The sequence below is a fragment of the Neurospora crassa genome, linkage group VII, assembly GCF_000182925.2.
Source record: "Neurospora crassa OR74A linkage group VII, whole genome shotgun sequence".
Classification (NCBI taxonomy): domain Eukaryota; kingdom Fungi; phylum Ascomycota; class Sordariomycetes; order Sordariales; family Sordariaceae; genus Neurospora; species Neurospora crassa.
Window position 1 is genome coordinate 1,667,104 of NC_026507.1, and position 15,570 is coordinate 1,682,673.

General features: G+C 52.0%; 5 protein-coding genes across 5 annotated transcripts; 3 read left to right on the top strand and 2 right to left on the bottom strand.

Moving 5' to 3' along the window:
- Nucleotides 1-1,813: 1,813 nt before the first annotated feature.
- NCU06139 (hypothetical protein) lies at nucleotides 1,814-3,291 on the top strand (the record flags this gene model as incomplete). Its single annotated transcript, XM_954908.2, has 4 exons — nucleotides 1,814-1,825; nucleotides 2,127-2,250; nucleotides 2,763-2,864; nucleotides 2,993-3,291. 4 exons carry the CDS (start codon nucleotides 1,814-1,816, stop codon nucleotides 3,199-3,201), a joined length of 447 nt encoding a protein of 148 aa, XP_960001.1. The 3' UTR covers nucleotides 3,202-3,291.
- Nucleotides 3,292-4,164: 873 nt separating this feature from the next.
- On the top strand, nucleotides 4,165-6,537 carry NCU06138 (quinate permease). The gene is made up of 5 exons (XM_954907.2): nucleotides 4,165-4,566; nucleotides 4,636-4,873; nucleotides 4,939-5,079; nucleotides 5,144-6,116; nucleotides 6,202-6,537. Exons 1-5 carry the CDS (start codon nucleotides 4,356-4,358, stop codon nucleotides 6,388-6,390), a joined length of 1,752 nt encoding a protein of 583 aa, XP_960000.1. The 5' UTR covers nucleotides 4,165-4,355; the 3' UTR covers nucleotides 6,391-6,537.
- Nucleotides 6,538-6,919: 382 nt separating this feature from the next.
- Nucleotides 6,920-9,006, top strand: NCU06137 (cytochrome P450 55A2). Its single transcript, XM_954906.2, has 5 exons — nucleotides 6,920-7,776; nucleotides 7,841-7,953; nucleotides 8,013-8,196; nucleotides 8,296-8,641; nucleotides 8,763-9,006. Exons 1-5 carry the CDS (start codon nucleotides 7,318-7,320, stop codon nucleotides 8,873-8,875), a joined length of 1,215 nt encoding a protein of 404 aa, XP_959999.1. The 5' UTR covers nucleotides 6,920-7,317; the 3' UTR covers nucleotides 8,876-9,006.
- A 939-nt stretch (nucleotides 9,007-9,945) lies between these two features.
- Nucleotides 9,946-11,569, bottom strand: NCU06136 (hypothetical protein; the record flags this gene model as incomplete). The annotated part of the gene is made up of 1 exon (XM_954905.2): nucleotides 9,946-11,569. One exon carries the CDS (start codon nucleotides 11,567-11,569, stop codon nucleotides 10,793-10,795), a length of 777 nt encoding a protein of 258 aa, XP_959998.1. The 3' UTR covers nucleotides 9,946-10,792.
- A 1,592-nt stretch (nucleotides 11,570-13,161) lies between these two features.
- NCU06135 (hypothetical protein) lies at nucleotides 13,162-14,706 on the bottom strand. The gene is made up of 2 exons (XM_954904.2): nucleotides 14,251-14,706; nucleotides 13,162-14,153 (listed from the first exon to the last, which is right to left on the bottom strand). Coding segments are annotated over exons 1-2 (744 nt in total). The 5' UTR covers nucleotides 14,253-14,706; the 3' UTR covers nucleotides 13,162-13,411.
- Nucleotides 14,707-15,570: the final 864 nt, after the last annotated feature.

Consider the following 15,570-nt stretch of genomic DNA (forward strand, 5'->3'; position numbering starts at 1 on the left):
GAAACAAGGGTAGAGGAAGGAACGGAGGGCAGATTTCTGATCTTGAAACCGAAAAAGTGTATCCAAACGAGCGAGTACTGCCGGCAGCGGCCTCTGCTAGTGGCTGGACGGTTTCGACATGGCGTTCTTTTGGAGTTGGGCGGCTACGAGAGTAGGCCCTTTTGGAGTGGAGACTTGTTGTCGTCAAAAGGAGATTGCTGGTTGGACGGCGGCTAATGCCCTATGGGGGAGCTTGGGGCTGAACCGGGGTGTTTACATGGGGATGTGTACACTTGAAGGTCTGAGAACTGGACATTCCCCAGATCCCAATGAAAAAAAAAAGTCGAAGCAAATTCGAGAGAGAGTACATAAAGAATATGATTCCGCTAAACCAGCCCAGCTCTAACATTGATTGATTTGACCTTTGAATCTCAACGACATGACATATGTACTAGAGTTGGCAGAATGTTTTGATGTCCGCTATGTGGTCCAAGTACCAATAGCGTAACGGTTAGATCGCTTGACCAATGGCAACACGGCAACCATTAGACGCACTCCGCCGCAAATCTGAAGGATAGGCGAGACAGTTTGCGGTTCGCAGGACTAGACGCAGGTACCGTTGCACCATCAGGAACGGCATATGCCACCCATCACTACCACATCGACTGGGATGCGACAAGGACGAAGATGACCCAATGGGAAAGACTGAGGAAATCGTTTGGCGGAAGCGGAAAGAGGCGCACGCTTGTGGAGTGTCAAATATAGCCGACGAAGCGGAAGGGATGCTGTCCTCTGTCTAACATAACAGAACCACTTCAAGGTATGTTAACCGCCAGCCTTGTGCGATTCCCGAGCCCCGAGATATCCAGATATGTCTCGCCTCATGGTCCGTGTTCTCGAAAACAAAAAAGACTGTGAATTCAGCAATGAAATTGCGGATGAAACTCGGTTCATACAACAGACTATGGATGTGAGTATTTTGGGCAAGCATATGACCAAGCCCTACGGGGCATGATGGCCTGGAAACCAGAAGGGAAGCTTCCCTATGGACCCGCGATGGTGGAATGACCTCACGACGCGACCAACAACCTACTGGACGCAGTACGGGCCGCCGCCCACCATTGCAAGCAGCAGGCAATGAAGGGCCAACAAGGTCAACCCATCTGCCGAGCAAAGCTGTACAGACCCGGCAGAATGGAACTGGATGAGAATAAGTTTAGGTAGACGCTCAATGGTATGGTGGCATGGACCGACGGCGTGAAGCGCGATGATAAGATGGATATGTAATGGTCAAAGTCAGTGATGTTGTACATACTACTCAAGTCTCAAAGGGATCAGCGTGGCATTTTGGCCGCCAACAAGGGGCAGCAAATGCAGCAAGCATCGGGATACTAGCGGGATACTGTGTGGACAGGGGTAGCATCGCGTAGAGTTTGCCGCGAGATGATTGCATGTTTGACTGAATGGAATGCAGGTCGCACCTTGACGGCAACTCATTGAGGTTGTGAACGAGGCTCGTCCCTGACAAAATTGGTGAAAAGTCTGCCAAATGGTAGTAAGGGTTATGGTCAGTACATTATCCTTGGGTACTGATACTCTTCCATACTACGCTTTCGAGCGTGTTTATTACACCTCTGAACTTTACAGTTTCTGGATGGAAATATCCCCAACGGACTTCAGCCAAGATTGTCCTTGGGTCACAGCTTTGTACATCTCTGCCGACATGACTTGTTGGCGTGGTAGCGCCACCTTGGGATATTTAGGAAGTTGGGGCCTTTGTTGAACGGAAAATGAAGTTATCGCCACTTTGTAGTTTACCGCGCTGATCTTTCAAATGCCGGCAGAGGTGTGTTGGACTAGTTTGACCTGCCCAGTTGGTTGATCGCCCGTTAAAGCTGCGGCCAAAGCAGATCTCATCAATTTGGTCATGGACGAGCGAGGTGCGTACGGTATTGAAAGAGTCAGTATGTTGCAGGCGTGCCTTGGCTGTTCAAGGATTGTTGTCATTGGGGAAACTCGAATCAGGAAGGCAAGTGTCGCTGGACCGAAAGGGAAGAAAAAAACAAAAGACAGAAAATTTGAAACAGGCGCGCGTCAAAAAGGGAGGGGTAACAGCGACTACAACATAACTACATACCTCTATGTAGCGCCATGGCACCTTACTATCGCAGCGGCGTTGCAGCGTCACAGTCGCAATCAATGGTTGTCGATCTGGGGGAACAGAGAAACGACAGGAACGGTGGGGGCTGATCTTCGTTTACCCGGAAGGTGGTACGTGCATCTTTTGCCAAGACACTCGGCATCTCACAGCGACTACCCTGTTCTTTCTCAGCTAGGTCTGTTTGTTCATGTTAGAGGACTGTGGCCGTGCTAGCGGAGCTAACGTGTGGAAAGTGAGAACATGCTAACACATCATATTGGGTTCTATCCATAGTGACACCGCCCATGTTTACCCAATTTGACGCATTTTAATGTCTGTCAATTCGGGTTCGTCCTCTTCTCCGCGACACCCAACTCTTCCACTTTTCATGGGCAGTTTTGTTCTCGCCATTTTCACCAATCCAACAACTGCTACGTCTCGCTGTGATGAAGTTACGTGGGCTTCTGCAGCAACAAGTGGTTGACCCGGTTTCGAGCCTTTCGAGTCTCCGCCATACCTGTGTCTCGTCCACATGTTTTTGGTCATCACTGAGAACGATTTAGGTGTGCGACTAAAAGTCAGTTGGCCCCAATGTGCTTTTGTCGGCTTTTCATGCCGCTTCAGCTGCCGTGACCAAATCCAGTCGGCGGGCTCTACTGCGGCCCAGCTGCTCGGGAGATAGTGACGGCGTCCGGGCCCGATCGCTTCCACAAGACTTCCCTGGGACACAACACCGCATCCGCAGGTGCGTACCCGATAGCAAGTCCTGTCACGGCTGGACCCAGGTTGGCGGAATCTTGAACCCTTGGTGTGCATTGCAGGCGCTGTCGGCCGTCTTATCACATTCCCAGTAACCACACCGTTATTGTGCAGGACGCTCAACGACCAACGACAAGTCCCCGCAATCTTCAAGGCGAATGTCGAATCTTGGTATAACAGGGACCTATGCACCGGCAGGTAGGGTGGGAGAAGCCTTGGTAACAAGTGTCCACGGGCGGGCGGAAGCCAAGGACGGCATGAAGCGTCACGTAGCCATTCAGAACCATCAGGCTGAAGATAAGCCTTTTCAACCGTTGCGCTAACGCTCCCCACAAGACTCTTGTTCGACACCATCACAGCTCCCCATGTGAATGGGACAAAGATTCAATACAAAATGGCTCGAGAATATTCTCTTGCAAAGTTCCTGGACCACGACCAATGGGCGATTTACATAATCCGGGGGTACCATGGACCAATGAGCATTGCCTGGGGTATATCAGCCTGCTATTCATTCAGGCTAATTTGAAAGCTTGCTACTACGCTTACGGCCACGCACCAGCTTCCCCGACCCGGGCGCCCTTCTGATACGCCGTATCTGGAGCAGATCTGCACCATGACCGTTGGTTGGCCTTCACTGACATACTCACATCCCTGCCTTGGCGTTCTTAGTTACCAGCCGTATACTCTCTACAACAGAGCACGCCTGTTCAGACTGTCTGTTCTTGACGGCTCAAACCACATATAATTTCACCTCACCGATCGTTACAAGATACCCGCCGATTTGCGGGTTCGGATGTCATGACGGCCTTGATGCTTCGAATGCGAGCTCGATGTTCCGCGACCTAGATAATGTTGATGGTTGAGGTTCATTCAAACTCAACTTCGTGCTACCGATATACGGCACGAAAGGCATGCAGAAGCACCCATGCCGACGGGATCATCAGCCGGTCTGGTCTACCCCTCATCTTCCCCCGGAGTGGCGTTGACGTGTGGTTGGAGGGTTACAGTCCCTCGGCATGGAAAAGACCGACCACTAACGGGGCTACTCTCGATGCTTCTTGGTGCGGTTCAATATGATGCGCACCGGTAATAACACACGCTTGCGCTTGGGCTGAAGTTATTATACTGTGATGGCATCTCTTTCCGATCTAGACTGGGACGTAGCTGCAGGACTTGTGACACGTTCAGGGTCTTTGCCAAAGATTATGCTGACAAGTCAGGCTCAATGTTCTATTTGAACGCCGTCCGTTGTCATTAAATAGTACGCAGTCGCCCCTCGACTAACTTGTGGTCACCTCTTGCTACCTGTCTTGCAATTAGTATCGTCAAACCTTGTCGTTGTCTTTTTCTTGCCCTCGTCAGCAGGCTTGTTTTTCTGTCGGTCACTCAGTCCAGTTGAGCTGTCTGAGCAGGACCTCTTCTTCACCTACGCGTACCCAGCTATAGAAGACAAAGCAACATCAATCTTTTCGTCAAGATGGGTGGCGGAGGCGGCTCCGGCGCAGCTGGTTTTTATGATGCCGCTCTTCAGAGGCGTGAGGCAGTGATGGGGAAGAGTGGCCCTGCAGCACTTGTCAAGAACTTCCGGGTCTTTTCTATTGCATGCTTCGCATGTATCGGTGGTGTGCTCTATGGGTACAACCAAGGGATGTTTTCGGGTGTCCTCGCCATGCCAGCCTTTCAGAAACGTGAGTCGCTATCTTTAAACCCACATGTTGCCGAAACTGTTGTTAACCTTACGGGTGAACCTCAAACAGACATGGGCGAATACGATCCGATAGACGAGAACGCGAGTCAGACAAAGAAGGGCTGGCTAACCGCAATTCTTGAGCTCGGTGCTTGGCTTGGTACGCTTCTGTCTGGGTTCATGGCAGAGGTTCTCTCGAGAAAGTACGGTGTGCTAGTGGCGTGCTTGGTTTTCATGCTGGGTGTGGTCATCCAAGCCACGTCTATCTCTGGAGGACATGAGACCATTCTTGCCGGACGGTTTATCACGTAGGTCGTGGCTGATTACTCTTGAATCGTCTATCAGCCCCTACTAACACGACATTGCTCAACAGGGGTATGGGTGTCGGATCCTTAGCCATGATCATTCCCATTTACAACTCGGAAGTTGCACCACCTGAGGTCCGTGGAGCTCTTGTTGCTCTCCAGCAGTTGGCTATCTGCTTCGGTATCATGGTCAGCTTCTGGATTGACTAGTAAGTCTTCTTTGTTTTCGACTTTGGTCACACCAAGGGGTCGCTGATATCAAATATTACGCAGCGGAACCAACTATATCGGCGGCACCAAGCTCGAGACCCAATCCGACGCCGCCTGGCTTGTACCCGTCTGCCTGCAACTCGCCCCTGCTCTCATTCTGTTTTTCGGCATGATGTTCATGCCCTTCTCCCCACGCTGGCTCATCCACCATGGCCGCGAGGCGGAAGCTCGAAAGATCCTCTCCACCCTTCGCGGTCTACCGCAAGACCACGAGCTTGTCGAGCTCGAGTTCCTCGAAATAAAGGCTCAGTCTCTCTTTGAAAAACGCAGCATTGCCGAGTTGTTTCCCGAATTGCGCGAGCAGACTGCCTGGAATACCTTTAAGCTCCAGTTTGTCGCCATAGAGAAGCTTTTCCGGACAAAGGCAATGTTCCGACGCGTTATCGTGGCAACCGTAACCATGTTCTTCCAGCAGTGGTCCGGCATCAACGCGATTCTCTACTACGCCCCGCAAATCTTCAAGCAGCTTGGACTGAGCGGCAACACAACCTCACTCCTGGCTACGGGTGTAGTAGGCATCGTCATGTTCATCGCAACGGTTCCTGCCGTGCTGTGGATCGACCGTGTTGGTCGCAAGCCCGTGCTTACTATCGGTGCCCTCGGGATGGCTACCTGCCATATCATCATCGCTGTCATTGTTGCCAAGAACGTGGACCAATGGGAGACTCATAAGGCTGCTGGATGGGCTGCTGTAGCCATGGTCTGGCTATTCGTCATTCACTTTGGATATTCATGGGGTCCATGTGCCTGGATCATTGTTGCTGAGATCTGGCCGCTGAGTACGAGACCATATGGTGTCTCTCTAGGAGCTTCGAGCAACTGGATGAACAACTTTATCGTCGGTCAGGTCACGCCGGATATGTTAAAAGCGATCCCGTACGGAACGTATATCATCTTCGGGTTGTTGACTTATATGGGCGCCGCCTTTATCTGGTTCTTTGTGCCGGAGACGAAGAGATTAACCTTGGAAGAGATGGTAAGTTCCCCTTCTCATCGGATTTCCGGCTATACTGTTTATCTCCTCATCCCGAAGGGTTGATCAACTAACACAACACTCACAGGACATGATCTTCGGATCCGAAGGCACTGCACAAGCCGACAATGAGCGCATGGAGGAGATCAATGCTGAGATTGGTCTTACCCGATTCCTGCAAGGTGGTAGTGGTGCAAACCAAGGTGCTGCTGATGGAAGTGATACTGGTTATGATGCGGAGAAGGGGAAGAGCGAACACTATTCTCAGCATGTCTAAGTTACCGCAATCACTGCCGCGGTATCTTGCTCTCCGAGCTCACACTTTATGAGGTGTACATTGTCATTTTTGGAAATGAACCGGTCTTCCCCCCCCTTTGAGCGCTACGGCAGATAGAGGAAGTGGTAGACGAATATTGATACCAACAGAATCTCCTGAACCGGAAGGAATGAGATTTCTCTCGTATCCAAGGATGGTGGTTCGTCCCTCTTCACTTAACTGTGGTCCATACCACAAAGTCTGGATACGAATGTGCTCGAGTGTTGCTGTCATTTGTGTCCGCAGTGATGTACTGTGTATTCTATGGTGTTGATGTTGATCCCGGCTAAGTCTGGGACAGGAATCTGGCTGGCTCGGGAAACACATGTATCCGCCCTGTGTATCATTCTCCTGTGTACCTTTTCTTTCTGGGAGTTCGGTCTGTGCCTGGTCCGTGCATCAGACAAGCAAGTGCATGGCCGGGTGGCCTGACATCTTTCTTGCCTTTGGTTTATTTGACGTTTCCGTGACGTTTACAAACTCGATCACGAGCTGACAACCCACAAGACGAACGTTCGAGTGACGTTACCGTATGATTTTGGAAAACCCGGACTTCAGGTCAGTCCGGCAACGCAGGGTTGTTTCTGGTTTGCCCGTTGCGTTCAGTTGTGTTTGACTGCATGTACTTGGTCGTTGAAGGTAATGGCAGACCTGGACTACGGGTTTTCCGACATCATACGGTATTTGAAGTCAAATAGTTCCCATCTGCTTGCTCCGGCTCCCTCGGTTGTGTTGACAAAGGTTCTCGAAGCGCTTCTTGACTCAAATCCTGCACCCGCGCTCGTACCCAACTTACCTATACACTCGACGAGACTTCTCACATTAACGATCCTTACCTGATCCTCTAATCACAGTATATTCTTGGCTTCCTTTTCACCAGCCATAAAAATGGGTGCGCTCACCGAAAACCTCGAGTTCCCCTTTCGCCGCGCCTCTGGCCTCGACCCGCCTCCCGAGTACGCCTGGCTCCGCAAGACCGACCCGGTGACCCAGGTCCGCCTCTTCGACGGCAGCCTCGCCTGGCTGGTGACCAAGTACCACGACGTCTGCCAGGTGGCCACAGATGAGCGGCTGTCCAAGGAGCGTACGAGGCCCGGCTTCCCCGAGCTCGCCGCGGGGGGGAAAGAGGCGGCCAAGAACCGGGCCACGTTTGTGGACATGGATCCGCCCAAGCACATGCAGTATCGCGGCATGGTTCAGCCGATTTTTGAAATGGAACATGTCAAGGAGCTGGAGCCGTACATCCAGAAGACGGTGGATGACTTGTTGGAGAGGATGAAGAATATGGGGTGCGAGGGAGGTCCGGTGGATCTGGTGCAGAATTTCGCGCTGCCGGTGCCTTCCTATGTGAGGTTTTGGTTTCTGTCTGATTTTGGTGGTATAAGGTGCCTTCTATTAACTTTGCGAGTAGATCATATATACCATCCTCGGCGTGCCGGTTGAGGACCTCGATTTTCTGACTCAGCAGAACTCCATCCGTACGAACGGAAGTTCGACAGCGCGAGAGGCATCTGCTGCTAATCAGTACGTTTCCCCATGTTCCTGGCGCTTACTGTTGTCACGAGAAACTAACTTCATCCAAGGGAACTCCTCAACTACCTCCGACGTCTCGCCGAACAGCGTCTGCAGGAGCCCAAGGATGACTTGATCAGCAAGCTCATGACCGAGCAAGTCAAGGCCGGCAAGCTCGACACGGCCGATGCCGTCCAGATGGCTTTCCTCTTGCTAGTGGCTGGTAATGCCACCATGGTCAACATGATTGCCTTGGTTTGTTTTCAGTCCTCTTCATACCTACCATAGGCATCTACCTACTCTCCATCCCATGTCCAAACCCGCTAACTCCCCATCCTCTTCACACTTACCCAGGGCATCGTAACCCTCTTTCTAAACCCTTCCCAACTCGAAGAACTCAAGCGCGACCCCTCTGTAGTCCCTGCCTTTGTTGAAGAACTAAGCCGATTCCACACCGCTTCGGCCATGGCCATCCGCCGTGTCGCCAAGGAGGACCTGGAGATCCGCGGCAAGACCATCAAGAAGGGCGAGGGCGTCATTGCCTCCAACTTGTCGGCCAACCGCGACGAGGAGGTGTTCAAGGATGCGGACAAGTTCGACATGCATCGTGAATGGCCTGTAAAAGAGCTCGGGTTTGGGTGGGGAGAACATAGGTGTATCGCGGAGTTTTTGGCCAAGGCGGAGCTGAAGGCTGTTTTCGGTGAGTTCAACTTCTTTTTTTGTGGGTTTGAGTATTAACTGGCTCCGGAGACGTTTGGTAGTGGAAGCAATGTGAGTGGCCATACGGGAACTAATTGCTGACTGACTTGGGTGTTGATTAGAAACCATTTTCAAGAAGTTGCCGGATCTGAAGATTGCGGTGCCTTTTGACGAGATTGAGTACACGCCGCTTGACCGCGATGTTGGCATTGTTAAGCTGCCTGTTACTTGGTAAGTCCGAGAGCGGGAGCCAAAGTGAATTGGGGGTGATGTAAGCCCGGAATGTCTTTATATGAGGTAGACATCAAGTTCACTTTGGATGCGCTTTCCCTTCCCAAGTGATGACGCCTTTGGCCTCTACCTCCACTTCCAGTCAATTTCATCCAGATTTTCCCAAGCATCAGTATTCATGTTGTTTCGTCTGACGTGGTCGATAACTTCCTTGGCACTCTATCAAGGTGATTACCCCATGCGGAATGGGCCGTGACTAGAGGTAATAAGACGGTGACGTCCGAGGCGAGTGACTCACGTTCAACAACACAACCACATTTAATTAATAAGTTGATAAAGAAGTGAGAAAGAGATTTAAAAAATATTGAAGCGATTGCCTACCTTCGCTTCATCAACGAGCATGTAAGTGAACAAACCACCACCTGAAATCATCAAGCTTTACATTTCCCACCCCAACCTGCCCAGCAGCATGGCCTCGTCAACGCAACCTCTCCGTCCCGAAACCGTTTTTGTAACAGGGTCATCCGGCCATCTCGGCCGGGCCCTGATGCTCTCCCTTCCCTCGTACGGGTACACCCCAATCGGCCTTGACATCAAGCCCAGCTCAACCACCACCTGCATCGGGTCCTTCGGCGACGCCTCCCTGCTCCAAAACCTCTTCTCCCCCAGCTAGCTTCGCGCCCAACCGGAAATTTCCTCTTCCAACCACCACCCCAACCTCGAGCCCATCTCGCACATCATCCACTGCGCAGCGCTGCACAAGCCGCACATCGAGTCCCACACCAAAGCGCAGTTTGTCCAGACAAACATTACTGCCACGCTCACGCTACTTGAGGCAGCAGCTGCTGCTGCCACCACAACTACAACCGCAACTTCCGACCCCGACGCCAACACAAACTCGGAAAGAACAATAACCATCAAATCATTCACCTCCATCTCCACCACCTCCACCTGTAGCCGTTCCCTCTCTCGCCCCTCGAGGTCCCCTCCTCCTCTTCTTCTCCAGCAGGCGTCCAGCCAAAACCGGCAGCGGCAACCCACATAACCGAACAAACCCCCCTGTCTGCCTGCCCAAGAACATCTATGGCTTAACTGAACCAAACCCAGCGCCGAAGATCTGTGCTACTTTACTTGATCTCTTCCTTTTCCTCTTCTTCTTCTTCATTACCCATAATAATCCTCAAAAACCTCCCGCTTCTTCCCCGAGGCCGACGACGACGAAAACCTCAAGGCTCTGCGAACTAGCTTATCGCAGAGTGGACATAGCCGACATTGTCTCTGCTTGCGTCGCGTCCATAAAGGCACAACAAACTACCACGCGCGGGACCAAGAGGATCAAGTCGCCCTTTTTGGACCTGCCGCAGGAGGATTGGGTGAGGTTAAATACCTCGAGTCCTGACGGGGCAGAGAAGGTGTTTGCCGAGGGTTGACAGGGGAGATGGGCAAGTTGGGGTATCATGATAGGGTTTGGGGGGTGTACACTACTGAGTGATATGAGGGGAGTGATGAGGGGTTGTTGTTGAAGACTCGAGAGGGAGATGGGCAGTGAATGCGAAGACGAGGATGATAAGGAAAAAGGGGGTGGCCCGTGCGTTGGAGAGAAGGTCTAAAAGTAAACAAACAAATGATTCAAACCTGGCACTGAAGAGGAATGAGTAGTAGGCGCTAACTGTCTTGTTTATTAAGCCCCACTGAATGATACGCTATGCATAGCCTTCAGCTTGCGGAAAACGAACGAAAATAAAATGAAAATTAGCGGGCACGGACAAGCAGAACTGAAACCTTCCATATCATGAGCGCACAACCATCCGCCACCGGCGCGTAAGAAAACCCATCATCCCTCTCACCTTCCTTGAACAAGCCACAACGCTTCTGACAACTTACATGCCGCTACCTCCCCATCTCATCTCAGAACCCCCCATCAGTCCTTGGTAACGTAAAGATAAACCACCGGCTTCTGTCCCGGCAATCCACTTCTGCTCTTATCCCATCCCAAATCTTTGCAAGTCTTCTGCAACAGCTCCTTATCATCGCCCCTGAACGCCAAACCACGATACCAGCGTCCATTACCACCCTGCACCACCTCAAACAGCTTGTTCTTCTTCTTGCTCGGATTAGTCGCGCCAAACCCATACATGAGTTCCTGGACGGTGGTCGAGACGGGAACATGACAGGCGTGAAACGGCAAGCGAGCGTTGGGCGGCTGATGCCAGGGAGGCGTAGCGCCGCACTTAAACACGTGGATCTTTGTGTGCTCGGGCGGGAAGAAATAGTTGTAACCGGGTTCGCAGCCGACACCGCCGGTGCTGTTCATCATGTTGGCCGCCGGCATGTTAGGGTTGATGACAGGGTAGGGCTGGGGAGTGCGGCCGCTGCCGCCTAAGCCGGAGATGTACTGGTAAGGTTGAGGGAAGAGACTGGGGGTAGCGGCCATGGCGCTGCCCCAGGCGGGAGCAGCAGGAGCAGCTGGCGCCGGGGCCTGGGCGTAGTAGTAAGGGGAAGCCGCAGGTGCGGCGGGCTGTTGAGCGAAGCCATAAGCGGGAGCGGGAGCCGGCATGCCGGGAATGACTCGCGGGACAGCAGCTGGGTTCGGAACAGAACCGGGAGGGAAGGCACCGGGACGAGGAGTGCGGGGAGGGGGAGGGCCGGGATCACGGCCGAAAGCCGGGTTGGAGCCACCGCCGAGAACAAAAGACATCTTGAAGATAGATGCTTAGTAGTTGCCTTGAGGGTAAACGTCGACCCAAGTCTGTCTGATAGGGTCCCAAAGTCTCTGTAAGCCTACGGGAGTAGGGAAGGAAGGGGTGTGAATCAAGGAATCTTGTTGAGCAGCGGTCTCGTTAATTCGGGCTAGAATTCGGGAACGCTGGCGGAAGTATTCGAAGTCAGAGTCTTCACTTCCTGTTTCGCTATGAGCGTAATCGTCCTCGTGTCCGTTATCGTCCGTTTCAAGGATGTAAGAAAGTGCTTGGTCTGAAAGTGGTCAGCGTCTGTTCCCAGATACAGTAGGGTTTCCCGTAATATACCCTCTTCAGCGTCACTGACACTGTACGAATCTTCGTAGGGCTCTTCAGAGTCTTCGGCTTTGTCTCCAAGGAAAACCTCGGTCTGCCAGAGGATACGGTCGTTGGCGTCGTAGAAAGCACCAAGTACCAGGACAGCCCAGCAACCCAGATCAGGGGATGCGTGAGTGACTTGAGTGATAACGCACTTGACTGCCGGGTAGGGCAAGTCTACTGTACCTTCCCACTCTTCGATACGAGGAGAGGCCACGGTTGAGGCTCGTTGTCGGCGGTCTCCCAGGCGAGAGGACTGCCGATGAAGGAGTGTAAGGGCTGAGGGCGGGTACCCTGAAAGCGGTAATGCGGATAGTGACGAGTGGTCAAGAGAATGCTTGCTGAGGTGATCTAGTTCGCGCTGAAGAGAAAGAGGAAAGGAACAGAAGGAGTGTACGACGTGGGCTTAAGTACTCCAGGATACGGCGGTACCTCCACGATAAGTTTGACAGCTTCATGATGCCATGGCTGTAAGAAGACCCCTTGTGATCGAGTTCTGTGACAGGAGAAGACCATATTGCTATCCTCTGGGTAACCACAACAGTGAAGAGACGACTAAGCGGTTGGGTTGTTGGTTGGAAGTCGACTGTCCGGTCTTCTGAAGCTCAGTTTGCCTGACAGACATCTTGGGCAACGCAGGCTTCGTGACAGGGTAGAATTGATAGACCGAATGCTTCTTGGATCACGAAGACATTTGTCCCATTTTGTCGTGTCATGGGAACACCTACCTCGCAAATTGGTGCCTCAGCACACATCGGACTGATGACCGCAATTTTTCTTGACTGATAGCGAGGGGCCAACAACTCGGTGTTTGACATTCTTGACCGACCGAGTCTGACCACGCCATGCTCTGGAACCTCTGGGCAGTTATCCATAGCGTCCAAAAAAAGAACCAACAGCTAGAAGATGACGGCGGATAGACCAGCTGGTGCAGACGGAAAGAGGGGAACCAATGCAGTTTCTCACCCGAAGGTTCGAAGATTGACTCGAGTCACGACAATCAATGCCATCTCTGCATAATGATCGGGGTGCCATGATCAAGATGCGATCGGAGTGTGAATCATTGACTGTTCAATTTCCGACCAAACGAGGAATCGTTGGTGACCATTGGTAAGACTGATGACTTTTCCCCGTTCCACGTATCCCTTCTGTTGTACTTTTGTTAGTCATCACCCGTTGACCGATGGTATGGCGCGGAAAATCGCGACACACATGAAAATTGAGCACCGTGACGTGGAATTCAATATCAAGTCTTGTATTTACTCACATCCTGTAGCCTGTGAGCGGTCTGAAGACGAGGCTCCTCGCTCTTTGATCTAGATGCTTCGAATCGCTAGTTCCCTCCATCAATGTTCGGTGACACACAGATATGCGCTCTCCCTCGGCACGCCCCATGTGGTGACATGCTCCATCTTCTCCCAACTCTCTCGAATCTGGAAAAGCGTGCAGCAGTAGGGGCGACCAAACATTGAAATATGTTGGCGTCAATCACCCACATCCACATCTCTCCCAACCAGTTTCACAAATGCCCCCTTCATCCTATCCTTCTTGGACAGCGGTGGTGGTGCCGACTGGGTTTCCTCCGCCTCCCTTTTTGCAGTCTTCCTCTTTTGCACCTCATTGACCAATCCCTTCAGATAGACCTCTGCCTGAACAGTAGCGCTATACTCGACAGGCGTCCAGCTCCAGACATTCTTTCTGCCCGGATCCGCCCCAGCGGCCAAGAGCGTCCTCAGTACCCAAAGGTTCCCATTGCCGCTGGCGAAGTGCAACGCAGTGTTTCCATCCAGGTCTGCTTGCGCCAGCGCAGTAGGAGCTCCGCCGGGAGCCCAAGTAAGCAGGATCTGCACAACGGTATCGTGACCGTTCAGACTAGCCTCCATGACGGCATCGCGGCCGCGAATATCCTGACGCAAGATGGACTGCGGGTCGTTTTCGCACAGGAAGTGGACGATTTCGGTATGACCGGCCGAGGCTGCCAGCATCAGTGCGGTTTGGTGCTCATCGTTCAGTGCGGGGGTGCCCTCTTCGTGACCGAGTTCGACAAGGATCTTGCAGATGGAGAGATGGCCGAGGGAAGCGGCTAGGTGGAGGTTCGAGTTCGCATTCCCGCAGATGGAATGATCGGGGTTGTGGAGGAGATAAGGGTGGGAGCGGAGGATGCGCTTGACGAGGAGGTGGTCGTTTATGTGGATTGCGCGCCGAAGGCGGATCGAGGGATCAATCCTGGGGAGGGAGACCAGCAAGGAAGGTTAGTAGGTAGTCACAGTCACACTCTCTTTTGGACTCGATTCGTAGCGGGTTTCATTTGGGGCAGTGTTACATGTTTGCGTAGAGAGCGTTTTAGCACGTCCATTCTCTAGAGGACCGAGGTGTTGTCTGAGGAAAACCCCCTCATGGTAGGAGGTCAGGTCTGGTGCGGCGTCAGACGACTTGTGGATGGATGATGGTTTTGTGTTGTTGGCGGACTGCCGATGCATGTTTGGTGGCCGGAGGATGGCGGGGCAATTGCCCAAACAAACAACTACAACTGCAGTGAGTGGAAGCTGCGCCTTGTGATCGCAAGTGGAATCCAGCGCCAATGGATTTGCCAAGCGGGGAACCTAGTCTAGGTCTCAGGCCGTTTTAAGTCCGGCCCGGCTTATCGGCGCTTGTGCTTAGGTCAGACATTACACACCAGCCACCAAAACAACACCCATGGCGGACAGAGAGAGGCATTCAACAAAGGCATTGGAGACGAGATATTGATAGTATGGTAACCTTGAAACCCTCAAATCGCGGATGGATGCAACGGGAGAATGGGAAGGAGTTGTGGGGCCTGTCAATCCCCCAAACCTGAGCGGGTTTAACGCCCATACGACGTTACAATTTTAGTGGGAACATCACGCGGAACAGTTAGCGCTAGACTGCATGTTATGGAATCTTGGCGCCCGGGCGTCGCCTATCCTCTTCCACCTCTGCTGACGACAACGACAACGACAACGACAACTACGTTGACAACAACAAGACTTGGAAATCACAGACATTGACGACTTGGACCAATCAGACACGTATTTTCTATCTCGAACGAGTCTCAGACTAAAACCTTACGCTTCCAATAGTGGCCAAGCAACGGCCATCCTGCTATTCAACAGTGTCCAGACTGTGTTCAAAAATGCACAAAATGCCAAGAACCGTGAATAGCTTCATGCCATGACCTTTGGAAAAGCTGGAAATTGTGCAAGTCCAAAGAATGATCACCATCTTTTGACATGACAGGTTTCGCATCAGAAAGTCTCAGTGAAGTACATGGGAAAGTCGGTATCATACGGTCAAAGGCACATTGCATCACCAATCGCTTCACCCGTTGAGCTCCGTCATGTACTGACTGTGACTGAAGGGATATGTTTGCCCATGACAAGATGATTAAGCTTACTGTGGTTAATATATTAATACTACCTCTCGGACCAACTTAGATCTCCAAACCCTTGTGAATCACACAAGTCCAACTCTCTTCACAATGTTATTCTACTTGGGTATTTTGGTGTGATGGAATACACCGTCTTATGACTACTTCGGTGAATTACCAGCATATATACTCTCTCGTGTATAAAACCACCTTTGTGTGCCGCTCGACTACAACGTAGGATTCGAGTGTAGAACA

Bases quoted from the DNA above. Each gene is read 5' to 3' on its own strand.
- NCU06137 (XM_954906.2), top strand. From the start codon at position 7,318: ATGGGTGCGCTCACCGAAAACCTCGAGTTCCCCTTTCGCCGCGCCTCT. The intron at 7,777-7,840 runs GTGAGGTTTTGG...CTTTGCGAGTAG, and splicing joins CGCTGCCGGTGCCTTCCTAT to ATCATATATACCATCCTCGG. The intron at 7,954-8,012 runs GTACGTTTCCCC...ACTTCATCCAAG, and splicing joins GAGGCATCTGCTGCTAATCA to GGAACTCCTCAACTACCTCC.
- NCU06138 (XM_954907.2), top strand. From the start codon at position 4,356: ATGGGTGGCGGAGGCGGCTCCGGCGCAGCTGGTTTTTATGATGCCGCT. The intron at 5,080-5,143 runs GTAAGTCTTCTT...AATATTACGCAG, and splicing joins GTCAGCTTCTGGATTGACTA to CGGAACCAACTATATCGGCG. The intron at 6,117-6,201 runs GTAAGTTCCCCT...CAACACTCACAG, and splicing joins GATTAACCTTGGAAGAGATG to GACATGATCTTCGGATCCGA.